The 27,350-nt window shown below is 47.2% G+C and overlaps 1 protein-coding gene across 2 annotated transcripts in view; it reads right to left on the reverse strand.

Moving 5' to 3' along the window:
• Positions 1-1,608: 1,608 nt before the first annotated feature.
• Positions 1,609-27,350, reverse strand: part of CEP19 (centrosomal protein 19) — a 179,427-nt gene continuing 153,685 nt past the window's right edge. For both annotated transcript variants that reach the window (XM_069618086.1, XM_069618087.1), the window contains one exon: positions 1,609-2,716. In XM_069618086.1, coding sequence (XP_069474187.1) covers positions 2,361-2,716 — 356 coding nt within the window. In that variant the 3' untranslated portion in view covers positions 1,609-2,360. The remainder of the gene's footprint in view (positions 2,717-27,350) is intronic.

The following is a 27,350-nucleotide window of genomic DNA, read 5'->3' on the forward strand; positions in this document are numbered from 1 at the left end:
GACATCATCGACGTAGACGCCAAAGATTTTCCGAAGCAGCACAGCTGTGGTGATTACTGTCATAGATATGGAATACGTCGGAGGACCCAATCCCCTCAAAAATATGTTTATACATGTCTCCTGTTTTATTTGGCATTAGCACATAGATTAGTGGCACAAGAGACTCTTCCATCATTCCATGCATGCTTTAGAATTGTTCGAATGATTTTGGACATACCTTAAATGTTGCATCTCCATGCCAGATTTTTGAATATTTTAGATACTCCATGGTTCGTGTAGTACCGAATATCAGCCGTTTTTGTTAATTTACATTTTTATTTAACAGCACGAAATTGTCATTTTTTTCAGTGACTTGCAATTCCAGTGGTGTATCAATTTCGTTATACGTTTCTGGCACCTTGGGAAACTTGTTTATTATTTGCCTTTGCTCGTTTGTCTCTGAAGAGTTTTTATTTGTGACATCTGGGCTGCGACATGGAACAGCAGTTTGGTGCAGACGTGTTTTATGACAGATCCACTTGCCTCTTCCTTGTTTTCATTAGCTCTTTTTTTATGTCGCGGATTGTTTTTTTTAATCATAATATTTGTGCTATCTGGCAAATGATTGTGCTCAGTTTGGTGAATTATTTTATCCCCGTGACTGATAGCTCTTCCTTTGCATTTACTTTTGTAATATTCTGTACATTTGCAATACACTCGTTCATTGACCTGCTTCTCCTGGTTGTATGTGTATCCCAAGTAAGCTAGTTGCTTATTCCCCCATTTTAGAGGTGATGAATTCCATTCTCGCTGCCATTTTTCTCGACTGTAAAACGAAAGACACCTATCTTAGTAATTACATTTTAAAGTATCACTACCGAATGATTTCCCAATACTTATAAGTTATTGTGGTGAATTAAAATGCTTACCAATAGTTTCAAATAACAATGTTCACTGAGTTTGCTCCAACAATCAGTTTGATTCGCTCAGCACAAAATGGGTAATGCGACGTTATAAGCAACTGTCACTTTTCATTATGTTACAACATAGGGTGCTTTACTCTTACATCTGCTATTTCCATGGAACCGTTCCACATTGTCGATGGAAAGGTTTCGATGGATATGCACTTTTAATTCAAAAAATGACATGAATTTCTTTTAGTTGGTTTTATTTCGATGGATTTTATTTGCCATGGTTAATTTTCGATGGAAAGACTAGTAACCCTAAAATCAACCTCAGTCAGGTTTCTGTTACTACCAAGACAGTAAGAACATGGCTACACTGTGATACAGCTTAAAAAATGAAGTGCTGACACCAGCTGCAACTCTGACAATTTTTGGGTGAGGCGCTCTACATTACCCTGACCCAGTAGCCATGTTTGATACTTAGGGCAGTAAATCAATAATGCAGTTACAGTCTTCAGTGAGACTTTGGAAAACCTCATGGTTAACGAAAACAGGTAGGACAGCAAGTCTAGGAGACTTAGCAAAAGGATAACCAAAAAGGGATTTCTGACTCAGCATATACATATATCCTCTCTTGGAGAAGATGGGTGATGAACAGAAACGGAACAGAAATACAACCATGCACATATACATACATATGCATACCACTAGAACACTGAAATAGTTAATGAAGTACTTTGCATTTATTAAAAAAAATTACTATATACAAAAAGGTGCAATGTGTTCCTTGGGAAAGCACAAAATGCCCCCTTCATCATGATAACACATATACTGGAGGCAAGTCAATAAATTACAGAATAGCTTACTAAGGATGATGTAGCATTCTCACGCCTGGCGGCTGGGAATGGAGTGTTACACATGCTAACATGAGAGGAGCTTCATGTTGTAAAAATCCTGAACATGTGCTGCAGGGATGATGTTATTTACGAAAATGATCCAAAGCATCACTGAAAAAGTGAAAATACAGCATGACCTATTAAGAAATGTTTTCCCAGAAGATAACACACATTCCAGGGAGATCAACATGACCTTTTTATAACAAAGATCAAAGCTCTTTGCATCTTAGAGTCAAATGACAGCTAATGCGCAACACAGGGCTGATAAAACAAGGGAGAGTATATTTTGAAGCTCCAATTTTTGTCAGAAAGAGCCAAATACCTACATTTTACAGGCACACCAGTCCAGTAATGCATGGGAATTAACTTGAACTCACTCTTTGTGGCATGGACGGATCTAAACTGACTGAACTTTAAAGGGAGATAATGGTTCGGAGAATGAACGGGAAAAAAAGAGGGCAAGTTCCTTCAATCATGTTTAAGCTGGAGCGTGCAAGCAGTCGATCAATGATTTACATTACGACTTCTGTAACACATTCTTGGGTCCTCTGTCTTCTAGAACAACCTGCGCAGAGTCAAATCAGGCATCATCCTCGGATTCAGCATCCCATTCACAGGATTCCAGCTGTTGTGTGAACTCCACCTCCACATTGTACTGGAAGTTAGGGTCATCCTTCCTCTTGCGGTTCTTTTCATACGTTTCATCCATCAGGCTCTTTCGTTTAGCCAACTCCTTATCATCCAGCTTGTTTAAGTCTTCATCTGGATCAAGTGTCGTGTCCCTTCGAATTTCTTCAAGCGTCTCCGAAAGTTTATGTCCCCGCAGGTGACCTCGCAGCACTCCAAACAGCTTCTCCAACTGATGGAGTGAGACCCCCTCCAGATATGGCTTGTGGCGTGGGTTGTTTTTGAGCTGTTCAGCGGCTCTACTGCAATCTGAAAAGAAAAAGAAAGGAGAGCAGAGCATCAGTGTGGTATGTTGTTCAATAGTGGTCTGTCAACTCACAGTACATGGCACTCAAAGAATAGTTCACATTATTCCTGAGATGTAGGCACTATGAGTTGACGTTTAAAGTTATTCAAAATATAAGTAGACAAACATTTGTATCCCATTATGGTATTTATGGAGTGAACCTGGCTTTCAGAAGCAACCGAGAGGGAAGAACACAGTGAGGGAAGCATAGAAAAAGGGATTCAATACATTATTGCTAACATTACATTTTAGACCGTCCCAATGTTAAAAAAGTGCATAATGCCAGGAGCAGCAAATAACCCAGTTAAAAAAAAAATATACAGCACCCACAACATTGTATAGAATTAGTATAATGTCACCAGTAATGGTTTTCTATTCTGTAGTTAGTCATATTTTGAAGGCCCTTCCAAGATGGTCATGTAGGATTTCGGAAGTCGGACCTTGTAAGACTACTACCACCTCTACGATATCATGTGCTAGAGATCCATTAGGACTATTGGGTTCCCAAACAGCCTCTGACTTCAAGGATTTCACAGTGGCTGCAAATTCAGGTTGGTCTTTCTAATACTGGGGGTGCAGCATGTCAGTATATTAGTCGGGGTATCCCACCAAAGATCTCAATGTGTTCCTGCTACTAATGATGCAGGTAGGGAGAAACGCCAGTAGCTTTGATGGATCCATTTTAAGATAGCAGCCATAAGATAATTTCGGCCACTAAGAAGCCCTTACATTCACAGCAGAATTCACACCAAACAAAGCGAGGGCATGTATTGGACCACATCCCTTATAATAGCAATTCTATTATGAAACTGGTAGGGACCCTCCTCTGTTGCATATGGTGTGTCAGGTATTGCCTCAAGCATTCCACCGCAGCATCTTGGGGATGCTGGTATAGACGCTGGTATAGACGCTGACAATGTCCATTGTAACTAGCAGCTCCTCGTTCGTGTTGAAGGTTGTGTTTTCAAACAAGAAAATAGTGGCCATCGTGTCTTTGAGGTAGGTCGGAGTTTCTTGACAGAGGTTTCAGGAAGTGGTCAATAAATTTACAAATGGGCTCCAGGATGGACCCGCAACCTGATACTATCGGTCTACCAGGAGGGATAAGTTTGTCTTTGTGTAGTTTGGGGAGTGTGTAGAAAGCCAGCGTTCTTTCTTCAAGTGTTCAGGAAGGCTGCCTCCTTATCTGTGATCCAGTTGTGTTCTCTGGCAAAGGTCGTTGCCTCCTGGATCTTGCTCTTTATTTCTGATGTAGGGTCCTTTTTCAGCTTTCTGTAATTGGTTGCCTCGTTCAGGAGTTTCAGTACCATAGCTTTGTACTGGGTGGTGTTCTGGACAACTATGCCTCCCCCTTTGTCCGCTGGTTTTATAACTAGTTTTTTATTTTCTGAAAGGGAGTGCAGTGCGTTCTCCTGGTGTCATGTTGTGGCGCTGGTTGTGATGATATTCCTGTAGTGTTTTAATCCCTTGTTTGATACATTTTTCAAAGGAAATGATGGCTGCCGGTACTTCGTTGTCCCTCGGGTTGAAGTCCGATTTCACTCTGAGGCCGGAATCAGGTGGTAGGGAGATGGCAGGTTGTTCTTTGAAGAAGCCTTTTCTCTTGATGTTTCTGAAGAAATTGTAAAGTTCAGTATCAAGTCTGAACCAGTACGTGAGGTTCGTCGGGATGAATGATAATCCCATCTCTAATACCGCTGTTTCATCTGTGCTTAGCTGTAGCCCTGAAAGATTGAAGATAGGGATTTCTTTCAGTGTTGCCAGTTGTTGCGTCTCCTCCTGTTGGCTGAATGGTTGGGTAATGGAAGAATTGTTGCATTGCTTGTGGCGGTGCTGGTGGAGGTGAGCCCCGGAATCCTCCTCTGGGACCCCATGTCCTAAAAAAGGAACCATTGGAGGCCTACAAGCCTTGTAGGGGGTATCTATTGTTTGCTTGAGGCTGGTCATCAGAGGATGATCCAGAACTTGATGTACCTGTAAAGGAGACCCATTTGCGTGTGTTCCGGTTTGTGACGGTTAGGTTCGCTGTTCTTTCTCTCTCCTTGTCCTTATAGTCCGATGAAAGGTAGGGGTACACCAGTTCGATTTTAAAGTTTCAAATGTCCTTTGCTAATTTCTTGTGTTTCTTTTACAGTGTTATTTCCATAAAATCACCAGGAGCCTTGTCCAGGAGATCGAGAAGGCGCTGCAATACTCCAAGAGATGAAAGAGCACAGGTGGAATAAACAGTGATGGTGGGGCGTGGCCTGGAGCCGATGGCGAGCAGAGGCTGATTCGCCGAGCTCCGGCCGAGACGCCGTTTCCGAATCATTTTTCTCCGGCTTCAGCGGGATAGCAGCCCGCTGAGAAGCACGCAGTGGTGTGTGAGGCGATCCCGCACAAAACCTGCTCGAGGGGTCGGACTCTCCGGCCCCCCAGACGCCAGCGCTGGTCTTCGAACGCGCTCCCTCCCCCCGCCGCGCCTGGATCCAAGATGGCGACTCACAGAACTTAGCGGGGCCTCCGCGGAGCACCCCCGCCAGCACATCCAGGCGGTGAACAGCGAAGAGGAGCACCACAGCGGAGCGGGCCTCATCCCAATATCCGACCGTGGCTGGCACCAGATCCTCGCCTCTCTCCTCTCCCACCACGCCGGAAGGCTCCGGTCGACACTACGTGCCGGCGTTGCTCTATCTCAGGAGCTCCACCGCGGCACAAATCACATATCGGAGACGGCGGTGGGGATCTCCGTGCAACGCCCGACCGCGGAGCTCACCTCCCTCTGACTTTCTCCCCTCCACCGGCGACCTACCCGAAAACAGGCACGGAGCATATTCCGGGGACGGGAGTACGCGGCGGCACCATCGCCGCCGGGAGGCTGGGCCGGAGGAGCTGCTGGGGCACTGGGCTGCCGTCACCTTGCCCAAAGGCCTGGAAATCAGGAACGACCCGGAAAGCCGCGACGGTGCCCCAACCCACCGAACAACTGTGAGTACGGCCCCAGCTGCCCTCCCCAACCACAGGCTGCATTGTCCTCGCGGTTAGGCCGCCCAACTGGACTCATTCACCAAGAGGGGACAACTCCTGCCCTAAGCGCCCCAACACCATCACCCCCAAGTCCAGGGGCAGCGACACAGGCGCTAGGACAGCGGATAAAGCACCAGAAAGCACAGAGGAACACTCCACCCCATGCGCCCTGGACAGCTTCCAACCACTGAAAACAATAACTCCCCAGGGCACAACCCACCCTAGAACACCACTCCGGGCCACATAAGCGAGCGGCCCTGAACCTCACCCCTCCGGACTCAGGACTCCAGGGTAACCACTATTACGCCTCCAACATGGCCGCCAAAAATAAAACCAGAGCCGCCACCATGGACTCCTTTGTCTCAGCCAGGGCAAAGACTCCCACCCAAGCCAGGGCCAGCTCCACCGAAACCATTCGCTCGCAAGAGACAGAGCCCAAAGATAATCACTCCCAGATAATGGACGCTATCGCCTCATTAAAGACTCACATCGACTCCAAGATAGACGAGTTCAAAATAGACATACAACTCATTCGCCAAGATGCCCGCAACCTAACGGAAAGGGTGACGGCCATGGAGAAAACCACAGAGGAGGGGTCCGCGGCCACGGCGACCCTACAATCTGAAGTTTCGAATCTGAAAAGGAAGGTCGCATTCCTAGAAGAAAGGGCAGAGGAAGCCGAGGGTCGGGCCAGACGAGGGAACGTCAGAATCCTAGGTATCCCGGAGGGGAATGAAGGCCTAAATACCACGTCCTATGTTGAAACCCTGCTGCTACAGGAGATTGGGGCCGGCAAACTGACTCAGGGATTTGCGGTGGAGAGGGCCCACAGGTCCCTACAGAAACGAACCCCCCCGGCTCACACCCACGGCCAATCATAGCCAAGATACTAAACTTCCAGGACAGGGAAACTATATTAAGATACTCCAGGGAAACTGGCCCTATTGTACAGGGCGACTCTAAGATTTCCATATACCCGGACTATACCCAGAAAGTACAGAGGGAGAGGAACTCGTTTGTTCCGATCAAAGCAAGGCTTCGCCAACTGAACCTTAAATACAGGTTGCTGTACCCGTCCCGCCTGAAAGTTATCCACAAAGGGCGAGCAATCTTCCTCGAAAACCCGGAAGCAGCCAACATGTGGCTAGAGGACAATAACCTTGCTGACGGTGGAGATAACCCAGGTGGGGAAGACTGAACCTCGGGGGAGCAGAGCTAGACCTCAGGGACCCTCCACACCACCCACATATGAAGCATAAACAGCCGGACCCAAGCAGGTATCCCAATTAACAGTATATCGTATGGAAACGACCCTCGTTTGGCCTCGCCGCCTCACAGCAGCCCCGCCCCCAGCGAAAGATCCAACCGGGCGAGTTCTGCCCGACCCAACTCGCGCCCGACTCCCGGATGGGTTTGGACGGCGCGGGAGCGCCTGAGCACCGCGACATAGTTGTAGTCGCTGGGCGCACCAGTTTGAGTTATGTTATTAGTTTAGTTAGTTTTATAGTCTTCGTCCCATCGATGCTTGAAAATATCGAGATGGCCACAAGATACGCCCCAAGAACCGACGAACCAGAGGCCCATCGCTTACAACCTACCAACCACGCTTTGATGCCACATCGGCCCACCACGGTTGTCCCCCACGCCAAACCCAGAACACTGCACCAATGGCATCACAACTCAATGTCATGACATGGAATGTAAGGGGAATGGGCTCGTACCTCAGGAGGAACCGCATACAATCTTACCTCAGAAGGAAGAAAGTCTCGATAGCGATGTTACAGGAGACGCACCTCACCGAGGACGCTCTGTCCAAACTGGCAGACCGATGGGAGGGAACTGTGAGGGGATCCCCATATTCCAAATACGCAAGGGGTGTGTTAATATGGATAAACCCGAATGTGCCTTTCCAATTACACGGATGTGAATCTGACAAGGACGGCAGATACGGAATAATGTGGGGAACTATGGAACAGACCCCGATCTGCTTAGCTAACACATACTTCCCGCAACACGGAATCCCGTCTTATCTCAACACACTGAGCTCCAAGCTGGCACACCACCGAGGCCAAACCTTCCTATGGGGAGGAGATTTCAACTGTGTCATGGACACAACTATGGACAGATCACTTCCTCCCCCCCCAATCAAGCAACCCTGCAACCCGTGCTATGGCAGAAACACTGGACCAACTCAACCTAGTGGACATCTGGAGGATACAACACCCAGCCGACAGGAGTTACTCACATTACTCAGCCCCACACAATGTCCACACAAGGATAGATTACTTGTTCATCGATCGTGACGAGGCCCCGCTGGCGATAACCACAGAGTACCTGGGGAGATCCATCTCCGATCACTCTCCGTTAATCATGCAATGGCGGCAGAGGGGACCCAGACCCCCGATCCCCATGTGGAGAATGCCTTCCGCGGCATTAGAGGACCCCCAGTTCAGAGAGGACCTTGCCGAGAGCCTAGAAGAGTACGTCGAAATCAATAAAGGATCCGTCTCCACTTGGAGCACACTGTGGGAAGCCATGAAGGTGGTCACCAGAGGAGAAATCATATCTAGAGCTGGCGGCGCCCGCAGGCAACTAAAGACGTCACTTGAGGCCCAAGAATCAGAGATCACCCGTTTAGAGTCCACTCTTGACACCTCCCCAGAGGTCGAAACGGAACTGAAAGCGGCCCGAGAAAAATGCCAGCTCTCCTGGGACAGGCTGGAAAAATTTGACTTCGCCACATACACCGCTCGATCCCACAGGGAATCAGACAAACCAGGTAGGCTGTTGGCCTGGTTGTGCAGAAGAGAGCACCCTAAACACTTACCAACGGAAATAATAGACACAGAGGGTGCATCCCACAGGACACAGATGGGGATCAACAAAGCATTTGCCGAGTTCTACTCAAAACTATATGCTCACGAAGCCCGGATCCCCACCACAGAAATAATAGACACCCTGGAAGAGATCGACATACCCCAAATATCCAGCGAACAGAGAACTGAACTAGACATGGAAATCACTCTCGACGATGTAAGATGGGCCATCAGGTCGCTCGCTACCTCCAAGACCCCGGGTAGCGACGGGCTCACGCCGGAATTTTATAAAGCATACGAGCCCATTCTCACCCCCATCCTACACGAAGTCTACCAGGAAGCTTATACAAACGGGATCCTCCCCAACACCATGAGAGAAACTATAATCATCCCCATGCTTAAGCCCCACAAACCACCCACCGACTGCGACTCATACCGACCCCTGGCCATGCTCAACTACGATAGCAAGATCCTCACCTCAATACTGGCCAGCAGACTTGCTAGAGTGCTAGGGTCCATAATTCATGAGGATCAGAACGGATTTGTCCCAGGTCGCAACACCACAGCCAACTTGAGGAGGCTTCAACACATCATGGCCGAAACTCATGATTCGGAGGAAGATCTAGCGATATTGTCACTTGACGCCATTAAGGCCTTTGACTCCATCTACTGGGAGTGGCTGGTGGAGGCCTTGCGTGCTTTTGGCTTCGGAAATGGTTTCATCAGATGGGTCCAGGTTCTCTACAACTCCCCAGTGGCCAGGGTCAAGACAGGCGGAATAGTCTCAGAACCTTGGAAAATACAGAGGGGCACGAGACAAGGATGCCCACTTTCACCCATGCTGTACATACTGGGACTGGAACCGATTGCCTTATACTTTCGTCAACAGCTCTTTGACGCCGGCATTAAGGTGGGCAACGTTTATAACGTAATATCATTGTACGCAGATGACGTTCTTCTGTACTTAAAAGACCCTGAGATCAATGCACCGACAACACTGGAGGTACTCGACAACTACGCGAGATACTCCGGAATCCAATTTAGCCGACACAAATCCTCAGCATTCCCCCTGGCCGGATTGAGAGACGTCTTAGCAGAGGACCTTCCGATCATAGGGATAAAATGGCAACCCGAGAAGTTCAGATACCTGGGGATTAATGTCAGCCACACCCCACAGCTCACACATGAGCACAACACGGAAGTCGCCGTCACCAACCTCCGACGATCTATAAAATTCTGGTCCAAACTCCCACTTGCAATGGTGGGGAGAGCGGCGATTGTCAAAATGATAATCCTCCCCCGCTTTTTATACTTCTTTGTGAACATTTGCCATTATGTACGGCCCCCCTTCTTCAGGAAATTGGAGGCCATCATCAAGGACTTTCTGTGGGGACCTCACAGGCATAAACTGTCACTGGCCACACTAACCCTGCCACATAAAGAAGGTGGAATAAAACTTCCAGATCTCCAGCTCTATTACCTGGCCGCCCAGCTCAGTCACATCACGAGGTGGCTGTCAGACGAACCTTCAGCCGAACTGGGGCTACTGAAGCAACCTCACACCAACTTAACTCCCAAGGAAACCCTATGGAATCCCCTCTGCCGCTCTCCGGAAACCCCTTTGGTTGTCGGGCTTGGCAGACAGATATGGACCAGGACTTGCCACATCAGGAAGGTGCAACACCCATACTCTCCAGACCATCCCATAATGGCAGATGTGTGCAAGAAGGAGGCAGACCTCCCCATAGTAAGGAGGTGGGAGGAAGCCGCAATATACACATGGGGAGACATGTTTGAAGATGGAGTGTTCAGGGACTTCGAATCGATACAAGAAATCGAAGGACTACCCAAAGGCCAGTTCCTTTGGTACCATAGGCTCAAACACACCGCCAAGAATCAGTGGCCCTCCTGGCCGGAGGAACCTACCTCGGACCCTCTACTACAGGAAATGTATGACCTCTCCGATAGATGGAGACCGGTTTCCAGGTTGTACAACAAGCTCATCGATAAACCTAACCCTAAGGGAGCGACGCTGAGGGCAAAATGGGAAGCAGACCTCGCAGCCCCGCTCACTGATAAAGAATGGGAAAGAGCACTAATATTCCCCAAGAAAGTGTCAAGAAACTCCAGATTTGGCCAGATACAGCTGAACGTCCTTTATAGAACTTACATGACTCCCCACAGAGTCGCCTCGTTCAACGCGAAGGTCCCACCAGTGTGCCCATGGTGCGGGAACGACAGGGCAGACATGATTCACATGTTCTGGACCTGCACCAAAGTGATGACACTCTGGTCAAAAGTCAAGCAGTCCTGTAGAGACGCCGGTATGGAGCGATACGAATGGTCACCAGGAGAATGCCTACTGGGTACATACCCCAGACCAAGTAAATTCAAACACCTCGTGAAACTAATGGACATTTCATGCATACTTGTTAAAAGGACCATAGCGATGGCTTGGAAGACACCCGCAGGCCCCAGACATGAGCGCTGGCTAAACGAAATGGCGAGATGGACAGCTGCAGAAACCAGAGCCTGGCAGGAAGGAACTACATCCAGCGGGGACGCCACAAGCGGCTCCCTGGTCGCCTGGAAGGCCCTTCTGATGGACATGCTCTTCGATGCGGACCATAAGCCCCCTTGAATACCTGTGGTGGTTTGTAGTAACAGGCTCCCACCATCACAATGTAGATGTCTCCTGCAACTGTTCCCCTCCACTTCCTGAGAAGTTACACCCTGGACTGAACCGCCATCACGAACTCCACTTGCTACATCACACGAAGACTATCGTTGTTTAAGTTAAGTTTCCTTTTGTTTCTTCCTCTCTTCCTATCTTTCTTTTCTCTTTTTTCTTTCACTTGTTTAATTCACGAGTTTGTATTGTCTCACCTTATCACGAAACCAATAAAATACTTTGAAAAAAAAAATAAACAGTGATGGTTCCCCAGCAGATGGCCCAGAAAGAGGAAGGGCATGACCCCTCTGCTCCTTGGCTGCCCTTGCAGATGAGGCAAAGCAGGCACAGGCATATTCTGTTAAGCTTCAGGGGGGGGGATATCCTCCCATTCTATTGACTTTGAAAGCTCTTGTAGGAAGGTGAAAGAAGCTTGGTATTCTCTGTTCTGTGACTGTGGCACTTCACATCCTTTATTGGCATCATTGGTTTCCAAGAGCATGTGTTGCATCCTGGACTCGGATGGGTCACCTTCACCTTGCTCATTTTCACCATCATCATTCTCAGTCTCATCATTGGAGGAGAGTGGTGGTAGTGGCAGGGGAGGGGAGAGAGAACAGGGGCATCACATATCATGCATCTCTGCACAGTGCGCTATTTGTAGCAACTTGTGAGAAGATTCAATCCATAGCCTCTCCTTATTCTCGCCCCGTGAGTGAGCTTCACCTCTGCAGCATGCCTCCCTCTCCTCAGAGTACATAGATGCTCTGAACATGTTGGCTCTCACCTTGTTCACTTCTCTGTAGCCACAAAGAGGCACTGGTGTTAAGTAACAGCCACTTAATATAATACCCTCCTTCCTCCTAAGCATTCCAACAATGTTTTGGTTGCTACTACTATTTTGACCTATTCATGAGTCTAGGATAACTTGAGCTTGCTGGAGGAAAGCGACTAAAGTGTGTGTGTGTGTGTGTGTGTGGGGGGGGGGGCAGGCACTGTGATATGCAGCCTATGCAAGATGCCAGTCATGTGAGATATACCAACAATTACTCCTTAGGAAATTGCAGGAAAGCACAAGAGCATGAAACTGTGGCATGGTCAGACTATTCCTGGAGTGTTCATCCCCCCCTGCCCCCCACATCAGTAATCTCTTTCTTAGCACCCTCCCACAGTGGAAATAGCCATTGCAGAGTATCTGTGGGTTTCTCACAGGAAGACTGCCGAAAGGACTACTGCTCTGCAGGAGTCCAGAGACGAGTACTGGCTTAATTAAAGAAAGAGGACATCATGTGAAGTTGGGGGGTGGTCTGGGAGCCAGTAACAGTTCAGACATTTTCGCATTATTGGGGGAATAATGGGCGAATCTCACGAGATTGCCACGATAACGCAAGACGCACTCGGAAATTAAAATGTGTCACCCAAAGTACAGAGCAATGGGAGGGGGACTTTGGGAATAAGGAGGCAGCACATGGTGAGCACCTGTGAGGCCTTTTTAATTTTCTAGCATTATCGATGTAGTTAGCGCAAGGTTACCAAGGGATTATTAGGGGAATGGAAACTGAGGAAATCAAATAAACGAGGGGCATTTGTTGTGATCACATCTACTAGGGGGAAATGGGTCTTTGTGTCAGTGGCCCTGGTCAGTCAGCTCAAAAGAAACCTGTTGGTGCAACATGTGCAGCGGCCACCTAATCTATTAAAATATACAGTGGGCAAGGCCGAAGGCCGAGCTCACTGAACAGGGCCAAAGGCGTGGCTAGTGGGCCCCAAGGAAACCTATAGGTGAAACATGTACAGTGGCCACGCCAAAGGCCATGTTGAGTGGCCGTTGAATAAACTATGGCATAACAAAACACTTGAAAAAATCTTTAGTTAAGGGACAGTTCAGGTGATCATATTTAACGCAACAAAACCCTTGAAATTCAGCGGCTGTGGGACGTCATCTTAACACAGCATTCCCCCATGTTGCAAAGCCCATGAACACATATATAAAAGATGGGGTTCACAATGACAAACAAATTAAGAGGTTCGGAAAGATAGCTCAGTGGGTTGAGTGTTTGCTGCTGCGGTCTCTGTGTGATCGGCAGGTCGCAGGTTCAAATTCCGGCAAGACCAACTCAGCCTTTCAGCCTTCCAGCCTTCCGAGGTCAAATGAGTATAAACTCCAGTTGGGAGATATTATATGCATACGAGTTATATAGGAAGCACTTAGGCGTAAGCGCTACATAAATAACACCTCTAGATCGTTGGGGTCATCAACTGGTGAACACCATGTTGAGGATCATCCCTTCCCACAGCTGCTGAATGTCAAGGGTTTTATTGTGTTCAATATAATCACTGTAACTGTCCCTTAACTAAAGTTTTTTCAAAGAATATGATACATTACTCACCGTAATTGTATTTCTGATGCTTGTATCTGCGCAGATTCACATGCTATGCTAAGCATAGTCCGACATCTAGTGGAAGCTGCTGAGTATTACAGTTGTTTTCTAAACTCGAAAAGGGATGTCGATAGGGCGTGCCAGTAATACTATCCCTAGTGTGACGTCCACTGTACCCATGGTCCTTCACGCTTCGAGGTCCCTCAGATTGTTTTTGTTTTGACATGAGGAGGCATAAAGTGTAGCGCGAGTACAGGTGTATCCAAGCAGATAGATAACAGAAGCTCATATAACATCTATGCACCTTCTCTCAGAGGAGGAAGGGAATCGTGTGTGAATCTAAGCAGATACAAGCATCAGAAATATGATTACGGTGAGTAATGTATCCCTTCTGAGGCGTGTGGAATCTGCTTAGATCACATGCTATGCTTAGATTAGTGAGCAGTGTTAGGAGAAGGTGGTGGGTTGTGAGTAGGAGCAGCAGCAAATAGATGTTTTTGAACCGCTTGTCCCACCCGTGTATCTGCTTTGGAATGGGTGTCAATGCAGTAGTGTTGAGTGAAAGTGTATACTGAGCTCCATGTAGCTGTTTTTCAAATGCTGTGTAAGGGGACATTTGCGATAAAAGACTGAGTAGCTCCTGTGCTCTGTGTGGAGTGAGCTCTTGGTGTAAAAGGCAGTGTCTTGTTTGATAATTAATAGCATAATTGTATACATTCGACTATCCATCGGGAAATGGAATTTCTGGAAATGCAGTCTCCTTCTCTGCCTGGAGCTACGGAGACAAACAGTTGATCTGTTTTCCTAACCGGCCTGGTCTTGTTTACGTAGTAAAGGACCGCCCTCCTCACATCTAGTGTGTGGAGTTTTACCTCAGCTGAGATGGTTGGATTCTGAAAGAAATCCAGAAGCTCAATCGATTGGTTCACGTGGAATTTGGAAATAAATTTAGGGGAGAACCTAGGATGAGTACGTAAAACCAATTTATCTTTATGGATAATAAAGAAAGGGTTCGGCACTGACAATGGTTGTAATTCACTAACTCTTATTTTGTAAGTAATAGCCACTAAGAAGGCAGTCTTGTAGGTCAGGTGTTTAAACCTTGACTTATGCATAGGCTCGAATGGGGGCCCCATGAGCTTTGCTAGTACTACATTGAGATCCCATCCTGGCGGTGGGTTTGAAATTGGAGGGTGGAGTCTTAAATGACTGGAATTTTCCACCACAATACTTTACTTCGAGAGGTGGTAGAAGCTGATAAAGACGCCAGGTGGACCTTTATAGAGTTGAATACTAACCCCAAGTCTAACAAGTGGAGCATGTAATTTAGAATGTGTGAAGGAGTACATTCTATGGGATTTATTTGTTTTGACTGCCACCAAATAACAAATCTCCTCCACTTGTCGAAATAACAGTGTGTAGTGTTTGGTTTGCTTGCCTCCTTGAGGATATCCATACACCCCTGTGGTAGATTAAGGTGTTCGAACTCTATGACTTCAGGAGCCATGCTGCCAAGTTCCTTCAGTGCGGTTGTGGGTGCACTGCTGTTCCCCCATGTTGGGTTAACGGGTTAGTTTGGCACAGGAGTTTGATGGGATCGCACATCGCCAGTTTGCGCAGATGTGGATACCACGTTGTCTCGCCCACATGGGAGCAACTAGGATGAGCGTCACTTGTTCTCTGTGCATCTTGTTCACTATTATGCCCATTAATGGAGTCGGGGGGAAAAAGCGTAAGTAAATTTCCCTGACCAGTTCATCCATAGGGCGTTCCCTTTGTAGTCTGGCTGGGGAAACCTGGATGCGAAGTCTGGGCATTGCTTGTTTTCTCCTGTACCGAACAAGTCTAGTGTGGGGTAACCCCACAGAGAAGATGTTGTCTACGATGCTCGAGTCTAGTTGCCATTCGTGTTTCTCTGGTAGGGGATCTCTGCTCTGAGAGTCTGCTAGAGTGTTGAGTACCCCTGGAATGTGTTGGGAGGATAGGGATATTCCCTGTCTGAGTGCACATTTCCATATTTTTTTGCGATCTTGGACAGACTTGGAGAGTGTGTGCCTCCTGTTTGTTGATATAGAACATCGCAGTCGAATCTGAACCGACTGGTTCGTCAGTTGCGCTTTGAATGCTTGAAGTGCTTTGAATACTGCTAGAAGTTCCAGCAGGTTGATATGGTTCTGTGCCGTGATGCGAGTCCACAGACCATGTGCTGTGTGGTGAAGGTAGTGAGCCGCCCACCCGGAGAGTGATGCGTCTGTTGTGACAATCGCTTGTGCTTCCAGATTGTGGGAGGATTTTCCCCTCAACAGATTCTCTCTCGACCATCAGAGTAGGTTTTGAACTAGTGTTGGGGAAAAACGACCACTAGATCATCCCACTGACCACTTGCCTGAGACCACTGTTTCTCCACCCACTCCTGCATAGGTTGCATGCGCAGATGTGCGTGTGGGACTAGATATATGCACGATACCATCAGGCCTAGCAAAAGCATTGCTTTGCGTACGCTTATCTGGAGACCGGCTTGATACTGGGGTGTTTGCCGAACGCATGTTCTGCACTCTTTCCATGGATGCAAAGGCTGAGCCTGTTCTTGTATCTAATAGAGCTCCTAGGAACTGTTTTCTTGTGTTTGGTACAAGACTTGACTCTCTCGTTTATTGAGAAGCCCAATTGAAAGAGAAGTTTTTGCGTGTTTTGTCGGCAAAGATGGGGTGTTTCTCCTGTGATCAGCCAGTCGTCCAGGTAGGGGTACTCTGGGATTGCCTCCATGCGCAGGTGCGCCGCTACCACTGCCAGTAACTTGGTGAATACCCTTGGAGCTGAGGCAATTCCGAAGGGTAGCACCTTGAATTGGTAGAGCTGGTTTGTTACTTGAACCGCAAGAGTTTTCTGTGCGCTGGGAGCATTGAAATATGAAAATGGGCATCTTTCATATTCAATGTTGCCATGCAATCCCCCCGTTTTAGCAGGGGAATTACCTCTTGTAGCGTTGTCATGCGAACTTTTGTGGTTTACATAAGTGTTTGTAGTGCCTAAGTCCAAAACTGGGCGCTTGATTAGATCTTTTTTTTGGCACAAGGAAGTATGTTGAATAAATACCCTTGTGCACCTCGTTGGACGGCACAATCTGGATGGCGTCCTTGAGGAGCAGCGCGTTGACGTCTTCTACCAGGAGGATTTGTTCTTTCTTTCATGTCTTTCTTTGGCGCGGGAGGTGGTTCGATGGTCTTTCCAGGAGCTCCACACAATATTCTCTCGCTACTGTTGATAACACCCACTTGTCCGTGGTTATACCCTCCCATGCGTGGGTGACGTGTGAAATCCGCCCTCCTACTGGGGAGGCATGGGAGGGGACCTGAAGCAGGTTGTCATTATTTGGGAGGCGTTCCTCCACCTCTAGATGTGGAGGATCTCCCCCGGCTGTGGTATCTGTGCTGGCCTCTTGGATAACCCTGCGATGCTTGACCCTGGCTGTTGTTCCATGATGAACTTGACCTTATCCGGAGCCTCTTTGGGAATTTTGGCCACGAAAATGGCGAAAATTGTTCCCGCCCCTTTGGCCAGGTTGTTTATTAGTGTGTTGCCCAAGGGACTTGAGGGCATCATATTCCTCTTTGGCAGATTTCAGAGCGTCCTCTACCACTTTGCTGAATAGTACGGTTGGTTCCACTGGCATGTTGAGTAAAGTTGCCTGGGTCTCAAGCTTGAATCCAGATTGGCGAAGCCAAGCGTGACGCTTGATAATGGTTCCTTCCGCAATAATACAGTCTGCATTATCTGCAGTGTCGAGGTTGTTCTTAAGCAAGCTCCTGCCAGTGTCTTTGCCATCCGCTGCTACTAGGGCAAGTCTAGACTTTAAAGGCTCTGGAGCAGAGTCGATGTGGGCAGTAATCTCGTTCCATTTATGGCAGTCATAGCTCGCCAACAGTGTGGAATTGTTGGCGATTCTAGTTTGAAACGCTTCCGAAGTTGCAACTTTCCTCCCCATGGTATACAACTTCTTGCACTCCTTGTCTGGGGGAGCCTCTGACGAGTCTAGTGGTGTACTTGCCCACTTCCGAGTAGTTGTGACAAATAGCGAATCTGATTTAAGCTGTACCCTGATGTATAAGGTATCAGACAGCGCAAGGCGGAACAGTTTTTCTATCCGCAGGTTTACTGCCCTTGTTTGATTGGGTGTCTCCAGTGAAGGTTGAATTCTTCTCTGGACCGATTTTAAGATGGGTATGAACTAGGTGGCAGCTTTTTTGTCTCCCAGCATATCTTCGACAAAATCTTTGTCTTGCTGGGTCTCCTGAGTTTGAATACCAAAGTGCTCAGCTGCTTTAATTAGTAAGTCATTGAATAAGTGCTGATTATCTACTGGGGAGTCAGGCACTGGGGAATCCTGTAGAATTGGAGAAGACATAGTATACCCCTCTCCCTCATCATCCTCATCCTCATCATCACAGTAGTGATATTCCCTCTGATCCCCTTCAGTGTCTGTATGGATGTCATGAAGGTCAAGTGCAAGACCTTTTTGCTGGTGGCTTCAATGAAGACAGTGGCTGAGAGGAGGTGTGATCTGAAAATGTTCTGTTGCATGAGGGATTTTTTCTGAGATTTGCAAAAAATTTAATTCTGGGCATCACCCCATCTATGTCCTCTGCTGTTCATAAGGCTGTGCTGGGGATGACCCCAAGGTAAGGTATGGCAGGGACTAGGGGTGTTGGTGTGGGTAGGCCTTTATTATGTAAGGCCTCACTTAAGGGACTCTCATCCTCTTCTTGTGAGGCAGTTACAGTTTCTGTAGGGGTAGACCTTTCCCTATGATACTTGCCTGTGTCTTTATGAGACTTGTCTCTATGATCAGAACTCTTGGAAGACTTCTTGGAAAGAGTAGCCTTTAATAGACTTTCTGAGACATGTTTTTAACCAGCTGTGATAACCCTGTATTTTTGGACTTTCCTGTCGGTTTCGATGACATACGTTGACTTTCGGCATTTGAAAGGGCCTCTGCCTCGTCTGTCAACGTTCGGCCGAGGGAGTTTTATGGGCGGCGTCCTTTGTTTTAAGGGACCTGTCATGGAGCGACCGGGTTTTCGAGTGCCCAGAGGACAGTGAATCTATCGATCTTCCCCCTAGACGGTAAATCTGGGTGTTTGTTCGTTCCCAAAACAGAGCCGCCGGACTGTCTTCTAGGGTCGGGGGCTTGCACTTGGGAACTTGGATTTTCCCAGTCACCCTTACCGTCACTGGAGACTCCCTCCACGTCCATGGCGGCTTCAGCCTGTATGGCGTGATGGGCCCAGGGCTTGGTTCTGAGATCTGTAAGGGTCTTACGTTTAAAGACCTTGCAGGCTCGACAGTGCCCTTTGTCATGGTCGCGGTTCAGACACAGGTTGCACACTCTGTCGATACACATGTTCTTATTATTACATGTGGGGCCGAGTTTAAAGGGTGTCCTATCTGTGTCTGGAAAGGCAGCCGGGCAATGAAGAGAAATGGTGGGAAAACAGACTGTTCAATGACCGCCCCCACTCTCCCTACTGTATGGGCCTAGGCCCGGTGGGCCTTCCAAGGCCAAAACGGTCAGTCGAAACTTGACTCCGTCCGACAGCGTTGTCTTGTCTTTTCCACCATGTCGAAGAACGATGTCAGTAGGAAAAGGACAGAAAGAGTAACTATATTTAAACTTTTCATAAGTAAAATTTAACTCCGAGAGAGACAACCGCTCATGATACGGGAAAAAAACAAATCTGAGGGACCGCGACGCGTGAAGGACCATGGGTACGGAGGACATCACAATAGGGATAGTATTACTGGCACGCCCTGTCGACGTCACTTTGAGTGTCGAAAACAAAACTAATATTCCACAGCTTCCACTAGATGTCGGCCTATGCCTAGCACAGCATGTGATGTGATCTAAGCAGATTCCACAAGCCTCAGAAATTATTCACTAACAAAAACATTGTTAAAGGGACATTATGGTTAAGTTGCACTAGCAAAAACCTATGAAATTCAATGGAAAAACGTTACAGGGACGTTATGGTAAGCGAAGCAACCATAACTCGTGCCACCATTGTGCACTCCAAGGACTAACACCCATGACATTAAAGATGCCATCACAAATCTCAGTCATGACACCACTTATGACATCACATGTGTGGCTCCCGCTGTTTTGTTCACGACCATAGATAGGCCAGGTGCTTTTCTTCACTAACAGTCAAGAAAAAACAATTCAAAAGGTTCTATATGTGTGTATGGCACCCTTCTCATATGTTCTTACACTACTTTCCTTACGGTTCACTCACATCATATGATACATATACATATAGGGGAAGAGGAAAGCGTAAAACACAGCACTGGTTTCTGTGCATGAAGATAATCATCTAACATGTGTCACCCTGCAACTATCGCGATATTAGCAGACTTTGTGCTGTGAGCGCGCAGGAGTGGGGGAATAACTTTCAACCAGGGCAGCGGACGTTGTTAGTTGTGGTGGCTCTTAAAAGAGCCTTTGGGGGTGGTTTTTCTTCTTTTCTTAAAGGTTCTTCCCTAGAAACACTTTTTATGCGGTTTTCATACGTAAATGTGTGTTTTCAACGTCAGCTCACATTCTTACAATAGAGCCTTCAGTGCAGTTTGTAGATTGTGAAACAACATTTAATTGCCACTGGACAGCAAAGACATGCCATTTGCCCTGAAAAGGTGTATGTATCACGAACCAATGTTCTCATTCTCACAGGAGAACATCCCAGCAGCACTCAAGAAGTCACATATGCTTATGTTGATGAGACCCCTTCCGACCTCTGGCTGGCGAAAGGAATCATTGGAATACTTCCACACTATTCTCGGGGGTATACATGAGAAAAGCACCTTGGCAGTAGGAAAAATGCACTGCACTGCTTTCATCATAATCTTCAATTGACCGAACACACGGGAACAAGGCATGTAACCCAAAAAGAAGGCTCCAAAGTGCATGATCACAACATGTACAGTTGCCGGAGAGGCCACGCATCGACATTCTACAAGCAGTCCGCCGAAACAGCACGATTCGACACTACATGACACTATACGACAAAGCGTCCACTCCCTCCAAACCGAAATTGCCAGACAAGTCTTCTTGGAGGGCATACACGTACCATCTTCCACAAAGCCATCACCCACGACGAACACTGTGCATCTTGTCATGTTTGCCAGCCGCAGTACACAAGGTAATGGAAAAAGTGAATACCGCCAGAGCACCCGATTGGCCAAAGGCCATAGTCCCATTCCCATTGGCCAGCATGGTAAGAAGCGCAGAATGTGGCATGTGCCTTTCCCCAAGTACCACAAGGGACGGACCCCTCCAAATCTGGAGCAGTCCTGCTTCCCTTCGCACCATCTTCTCTGCAGAACTACCTCATTGGCTTACGCATAAGTAGGCACACACGCATTCACCAATCGCATCAAAGCCACTATCATCCAACACTGTCACTCCTGTACAACACTACAAATGCTACAAAGTTTAGTAAAAGTATGCACAATTTCGCCATCCGCATACAGCCACATGGCCACCCAGGATGAGGCACGTGTAAACCTGAAACTACTGCACAATCCGCAATGTTTACTTGATAGTGAGGGCGGGGGGGGGTGGCGGGGTAAGCAATAGCAAGCTGTGTAGGGGATTGGGGCTTGCATTGTAGATGTATAAAGGTTTTTGATTTTTTCTTTTTAACGTGCGTGCAAGCAACTTTTTTTTTCTCTTTATATACATTTGTTTGGCTCTCTTCATATTTTTATCACACTCTAGTCAAGGTTTCTTGCACAGTGTAAAAGAAAACGGCATTGCCAATAGTGCTCAAATAAATGCCATTTCTACGGAACCACTGCATTTGTTGCAACCTCATGATCTTATAGTGGGTGGAGAACATGCCAGCAGTCTGCATAAATTCACGCATGAATCTATTTAGAACACGCCGTCCGACCTCTTGCTGGGGACAAATTACACCGTCAGGGGCCCATACCCCTCTTGGTGTTATGCATGAGAGAACGACCTTGGCAGTAGCAGAAATCTGCATCACTGCATTCAGCAACCTCTTCAGGTGACTAATTAAACGTCCACACGACATGTAACCCACATGTACACTTTCGTTAGTGAACGACAACAAAGACAACGTTCGTGATGGAGGCCACATATCTGCAAAGGCGAACCATCCTGCCAAAACTGCAGCTACCCTGACAGCCCCAGAAAGCGTCCACTCCTTCCAAGGCGACATTACAAGCAACTCCTCTTTCCACACAACACCTGTGCAGATGGCGCACAAAGGTAACACTGACAATAAGCACTGTGCGTCTCTCAAACTCGACCAACCTCGCAACACAGTATTGGGACGAATTGTTACCACCCCTTCCTGTCAACCACACCTTAAACACCAAATTGCCTATTCGCCACAATTCAATTCCCATGTGCACCATGGTCATAATGGCAGAATATGGCACGTGCGCTTTCCAATCTGCAATGAGGGCCACGGCCCAGTAACGCACACACAATACTTCTTCCCTTTGCACAGGCATTTTTGCAGCACTCCCCCATTGAGTGTTGTCACATTTTCAAACACGCATGCAGCAAGCACATACAAAAGCTCAGCATTGCACACTATAATTTCTGTACACCACTCCATATTTACCGTTACGCACTCTTATTACACATTCCGTTTGATTCCAAAGCCCCTCCACCAGAAACTTCTGCTAAAAAATGCACGATTGCAGCATCCACAAAGATCCCGAGGCACACCCGGCCCACCTTTCGCCATGCACACAACAGTGCAGCCCTTTCGACACCCACCACAACACTATGTATCCATGCATGCCACCATGTGGGCACCTAACATTATGCACAAACATAACAGACGTAGCACCACTTCTACCCAACTCCCCAACACCATAAAAACACCCATTCACTAAAAAGTGTCACAATTCTACCACAGCCTGCACCAACCCTACCCACTGCCATTCACAAATTGGGTCACTGGCAACCTATGCACAACAGCTTCACAACATTGGGCCTACTTCAATAAATCTGCACACAGCACTGTAACCAAGCACATATAAGCTGCACTTCACCCATACCCTCTTCCTTACTCACATTACATAAAGACTGCACCCTGTGTCCTCACTACACATCTTCTCACTGCAAAATATCCTGCTATACACCAAATACTGTAGCATGTTCCAACTATCACCACAACCATGGAACCCACAATACACACCTTGCAACTCACTTGTGCTGCTCTAGCACGTCTACAATGTGCTCCACACCCACTCGCCAAACATCACCACCCTGTGCCCAGCGAACTGTCAAAGCTGCATTGCTGCAGTGGGTGTTCTCCTTGCACACATTTCCTGCACCGTAATGCAACCACTGGCACCAGCACTCCTACCCAACCTCCACACCGCAATGCATATGCAAAGCATTAAATGCAACAGTTATCATAATGTACACACATTACACTGTCTCCGGCACCCCTGCACCCTTTCATTCACATACTATTATCTTACTCACTTCCACTGAGAAAGTTGTGTCACTGCCAACATAACCACAACATTCTCACGTTGGCCATACTACAAACAATCTGCACACAGCACACTATCCAAGCACATATAATCTGCCATTCAACCATACCCTCTACCATGCTAACAATATGCAAACACTGCACCCAGTGGCCACACTGTGTGACTTTTCACTGCAGCATCTCCAACCACACATCAGAAACCTTACCACGTACTAACAGTCACCTGACCAGCAAACCAAACATACATGCATGCCAGCTCTATTCAGCTGCTCCACTGCGTCTGAAATATGCTCCACACCCATTCTGTACAAGTCAACAACCTCTAATGGATGCAGAGTCAACAATGCATTAATGACGTGGGTGTGCTCAAGACCTAGGCTCTTGAGTGCATGGCCTACGAATACAGAGCCAGATATGCATTGCTGCAGTGGGTAAGCTGAAGGCCTAGGCTCTTGAGTGCATGGCCTTTGGCCCTGCACCCAATAGTCTAGGCCTTGCACACACCCACCGCAATGTAATACCACCATAGAGGTAACCATCTCACCAACTACGACTATCCACATACACAGCACTGCCACCAGCACTACTACCCAACCTGTGCACCACCATGGAGCTATGCAGGAAAAAAGTGCAACAATTACTGTAATGTACAAATAAAGCACCGTCTCCTGCATCCCTGTGCACTTTCATTCGCATACTACGGGCGTACTCAAGTCCATTCACAAAGTATTGTCTCACTGGCAACCTACCCACATACGGTTCGCAACATTGGCCCTACTCCAACCAATTTGCACACACCACAAAATGCAAGCACCCCACTCTACCGGATGCAAAGTCCGAAATGCTGTCAAGCCGGTAGCTGTAGCTCCTGCAGGAGTGAAGCTGGCCCACCAGACAGACCCCCTAAGCCTGCCAGCCCAGCAATCCTGTTACTAAAAACTATTGGACATGCAAACCCAAGGGGAAAGGGGAATGGAGAAAATAATAAACTCAGGATCTTCTACTGCTTGTATCTCTGCCTGTCTTCGCTGGTTTTGGCCTGGTCAGTAGATGTCCTAGAAGGGAAGTATAATAATTTATTAATTTAGCTAACACACAAAAAAGAATGACTTCTTCCCCACTTAACCTTATTGCCTTTAGGCTTCTGAAGGAATTCTTGAGCTGACTGAAAATTGCAGAAAATCCCTTTTAAAATGTCTCTCTCAATTTGCTCAATGTTGAAACCTTCTCAAGTTTCTTGTTCTCTCTCTCTCTCTCTCTCCCTCCTTCTTTCTGAAGACCTTATACTGTAGCATGTTGCAACTATCACCACAACCATGGAACGCACAATACACCCTTTGCAACTCACTTGTGCTACTGTAGCACGTCTACAATGTGCTCCACACCCATTCTCCAAACATCACCACCCTGTGCCTAATGCACTGTCAAACCTGCATTGCTACAGCGGCTGTGCTCCTTGCACACATTCCCTGCACTGTAATGCAACCATTCATGTCAGCATTTCACCAAGTTACTCGTTGGGTGTTGGTATGGTGGCAGGACGAGGGGGAAGAGCAGAAACACTCCAATATGGTGAGGGACAGAAATCCGGGAGGAAATGTGGTGCAAGGGGAAGAATAGCAAGAACTGTATTGGACATGTAGATGCACACATGCTCTCTGACACCTCACTGGCTGCGCTGTTAAATAATGAAGCTAATCAAATGGCAAAGATCCACCCAGTGGCAACTCCTGAAGAAACTGAAGTGCTACAAGCAATGGCAGACTAGGCACATCAGACATCAGGCCATTTGGGGCAACTAAGAACCTATGAATGAACTAAGAAGAGACCACTGCCCATCACAGTGGACAATGCCAAGCAAGCTGCAGCCCAGTGCCCAGTGCCCAGTGTTCTGCGAAGTAAAGCATCCGGATGTGGACCCCTTGTTCACTGTGCTCAGAGAGGCACAACTCCACCTCACTGACTAGGCCCAACAAGGCTGAAACACGTGTATGGGGTTGCCGTTGGTACTCTTGTTCAGAAGGGAATTGCCATAGCATTTCGGTGCTGGACTGCCCATGTGGGCGGGACAAAGACTGATATGCAAATGGGCATTTGTCTCTGAGAATAGCTCAGGGGCAACATGCTCGCCTTGGAAGCAAGACGACACAGAGCAACGCAGATTAGATCCCCGGGTCCGCGCATAGAAACCTCTGGGTATTAAGCTTGTTATAAATAACCTAATCATATCAGATTTCCCTTCTGTGAAAGGTACAGTGAGCTAAATTATGCCTACGGACTCTCGAGTTGGTACCTTCCCAAACAAAAGGTCATTTAGCTGTGTTTGTTCTCACAGAGAGGCACCTATGGACTATTTCTTCACATTAAAAACACTTGTATGGAAAACTGAAAAAAGGGCAAAACTGCCTGGTCAAGCCACAGCAGATAGTATTGTACTAGATCGTTTTACCTTTGAAGATGATGTATTACCAGCAGGACAAACCAAATCTATATCACTAGGCATTGGAATTAAGTTGCCAGCTGGCTCTTATGGACGTATTGTGGCACAATCCAGTTTGGCAAACAAAGGCATTGATCTATTGGGAGGTGCGATTGATCCTGATTACCAGACGACTATTTGTGTGCTCTTGCACAACACTGGTCCATCTGAGGTACCATTAAACAAACATGACTGTATTGCACAAGTGATTTGTGAGCAGGCAGTTGTTCCCTAAGTGATTGAAAGCAAACAAGCCCCTGACACCACATAGAGAGGCGAGGGTGGTTTTGGTAGCACTGGCAAAATAAGTGTGGGTTCACCATTCCAATAAGAAACCTGAAGCTGGGGAGGTGTTCAGCAAAGGGGTGGCAAGTACTTATGTTGTACTGTTGCAGAATTATAACATTCCTGTTTATATTCCTGCAACTAGGCTAACCCCAACAACATAACGTTCCATGATGGGATATACGTACTCCTGCTGTGTGTGCTCCTGACCATCTAAGCAGATGCATTCTCAGACAAAAATGTGTTAATGAAGGACGCTACATGGACCCTGAGAATCGCATGCACCACACCCAACGCCACAGTCCTGCGTGATGATGACAACCGCACCACACCTTGTGAAAGAAGTGCAAAAGAACAATATCCATAAGGGACTGCCAGGGTGCTGACTTGGCATATTGACAGACACCTATTTTCATTGACCCATACTTTGTGAGTTTATGACATTTTGGGCCAAAACAGTTCTGTTAATGGCTCTAACAATCTCATGTTTCATTTATCCAAAGGACTGTGGAGACTGACCGCCAAGCCTTTGTAGATACTAACTTTACTAAATGTGAAAGGTATAATTGTGCAGGGGAAAAAAACATTACCGGATGGTAGTATGGTATTCGTAGCTAAAATTAATATTGCATATGGAAGACACGCCACTTGGCGAGTGGTGTTCTTTAAAACAATGAGGCCCATTATTGAATCCTGCTTTGAGAGATGTTGCCAAGAGTATAGGCAATAATTGGAGGTGGCAGAATTTTGGTTATGAAGACCTCTTTTCAGCCTTAGGGCAGGTAAATAAAACCACCCGGACAATAGATGCATTTTGTGGCAAACTCTTAAATCAACAAGTGCTGGCCTTCCGTTCTGAATGGGGAAGACTGTCCTCAGGACACTGGCACAACAAGTTGCATTTGCCTGCAGACATATGGATTAAACCACTTGCTTTTGATGGTCTGAACTGCTGCCAAGCCTTAATGCAAATTAGTGGAACTGCTTACGTTTTAGAAATCTGGCGCACTTTATTAATTTTGCCCATGAGAATAAATGGTTCCGGGTGGATTCCACAAATACGAGGGGTGTGGCTGGACAGACAGAATTATACAAACAATAGTTACACTTGTGTGTCCTTGGGATCAGGGGTGGGTGTGCCCTCAGACTGGAAGGGCCCCAGACCCATGTATGCAACCCATAGCGGTTGAGTGCACCTAGATGCAATACCACATTTATGGTACTGACATGTTTAAAATTGACCAGCATCAGGCCTGCATTGCTACTAACTATAACAATTATAAGTTAGAAGGTAATCCTCAGGTATTTTGAGTAGATCAGGTTGGGACCATCTTAGATGCCACTACTCATACTTTATACTCTTTAACCCAGTGGTCTCGCACCACCTTGCATGCAGAGTTTACTAATGCTTAACTAGATTCTTCCT

The sequence above is a fragment of the Ambystoma mexicanum genome, chromosome 10, assembly GCF_040938575.1.
Source record: "Ambystoma mexicanum isolate Mex_15411 chromosome 10, UKY_AmexF1_1, whole genome shotgun sequence".
Lineage (NCBI taxonomy): Eukaryota > Metazoa > Chordata > Amphibia > Caudata > Ambystomatidae > Ambystoma > Ambystoma mexicanum.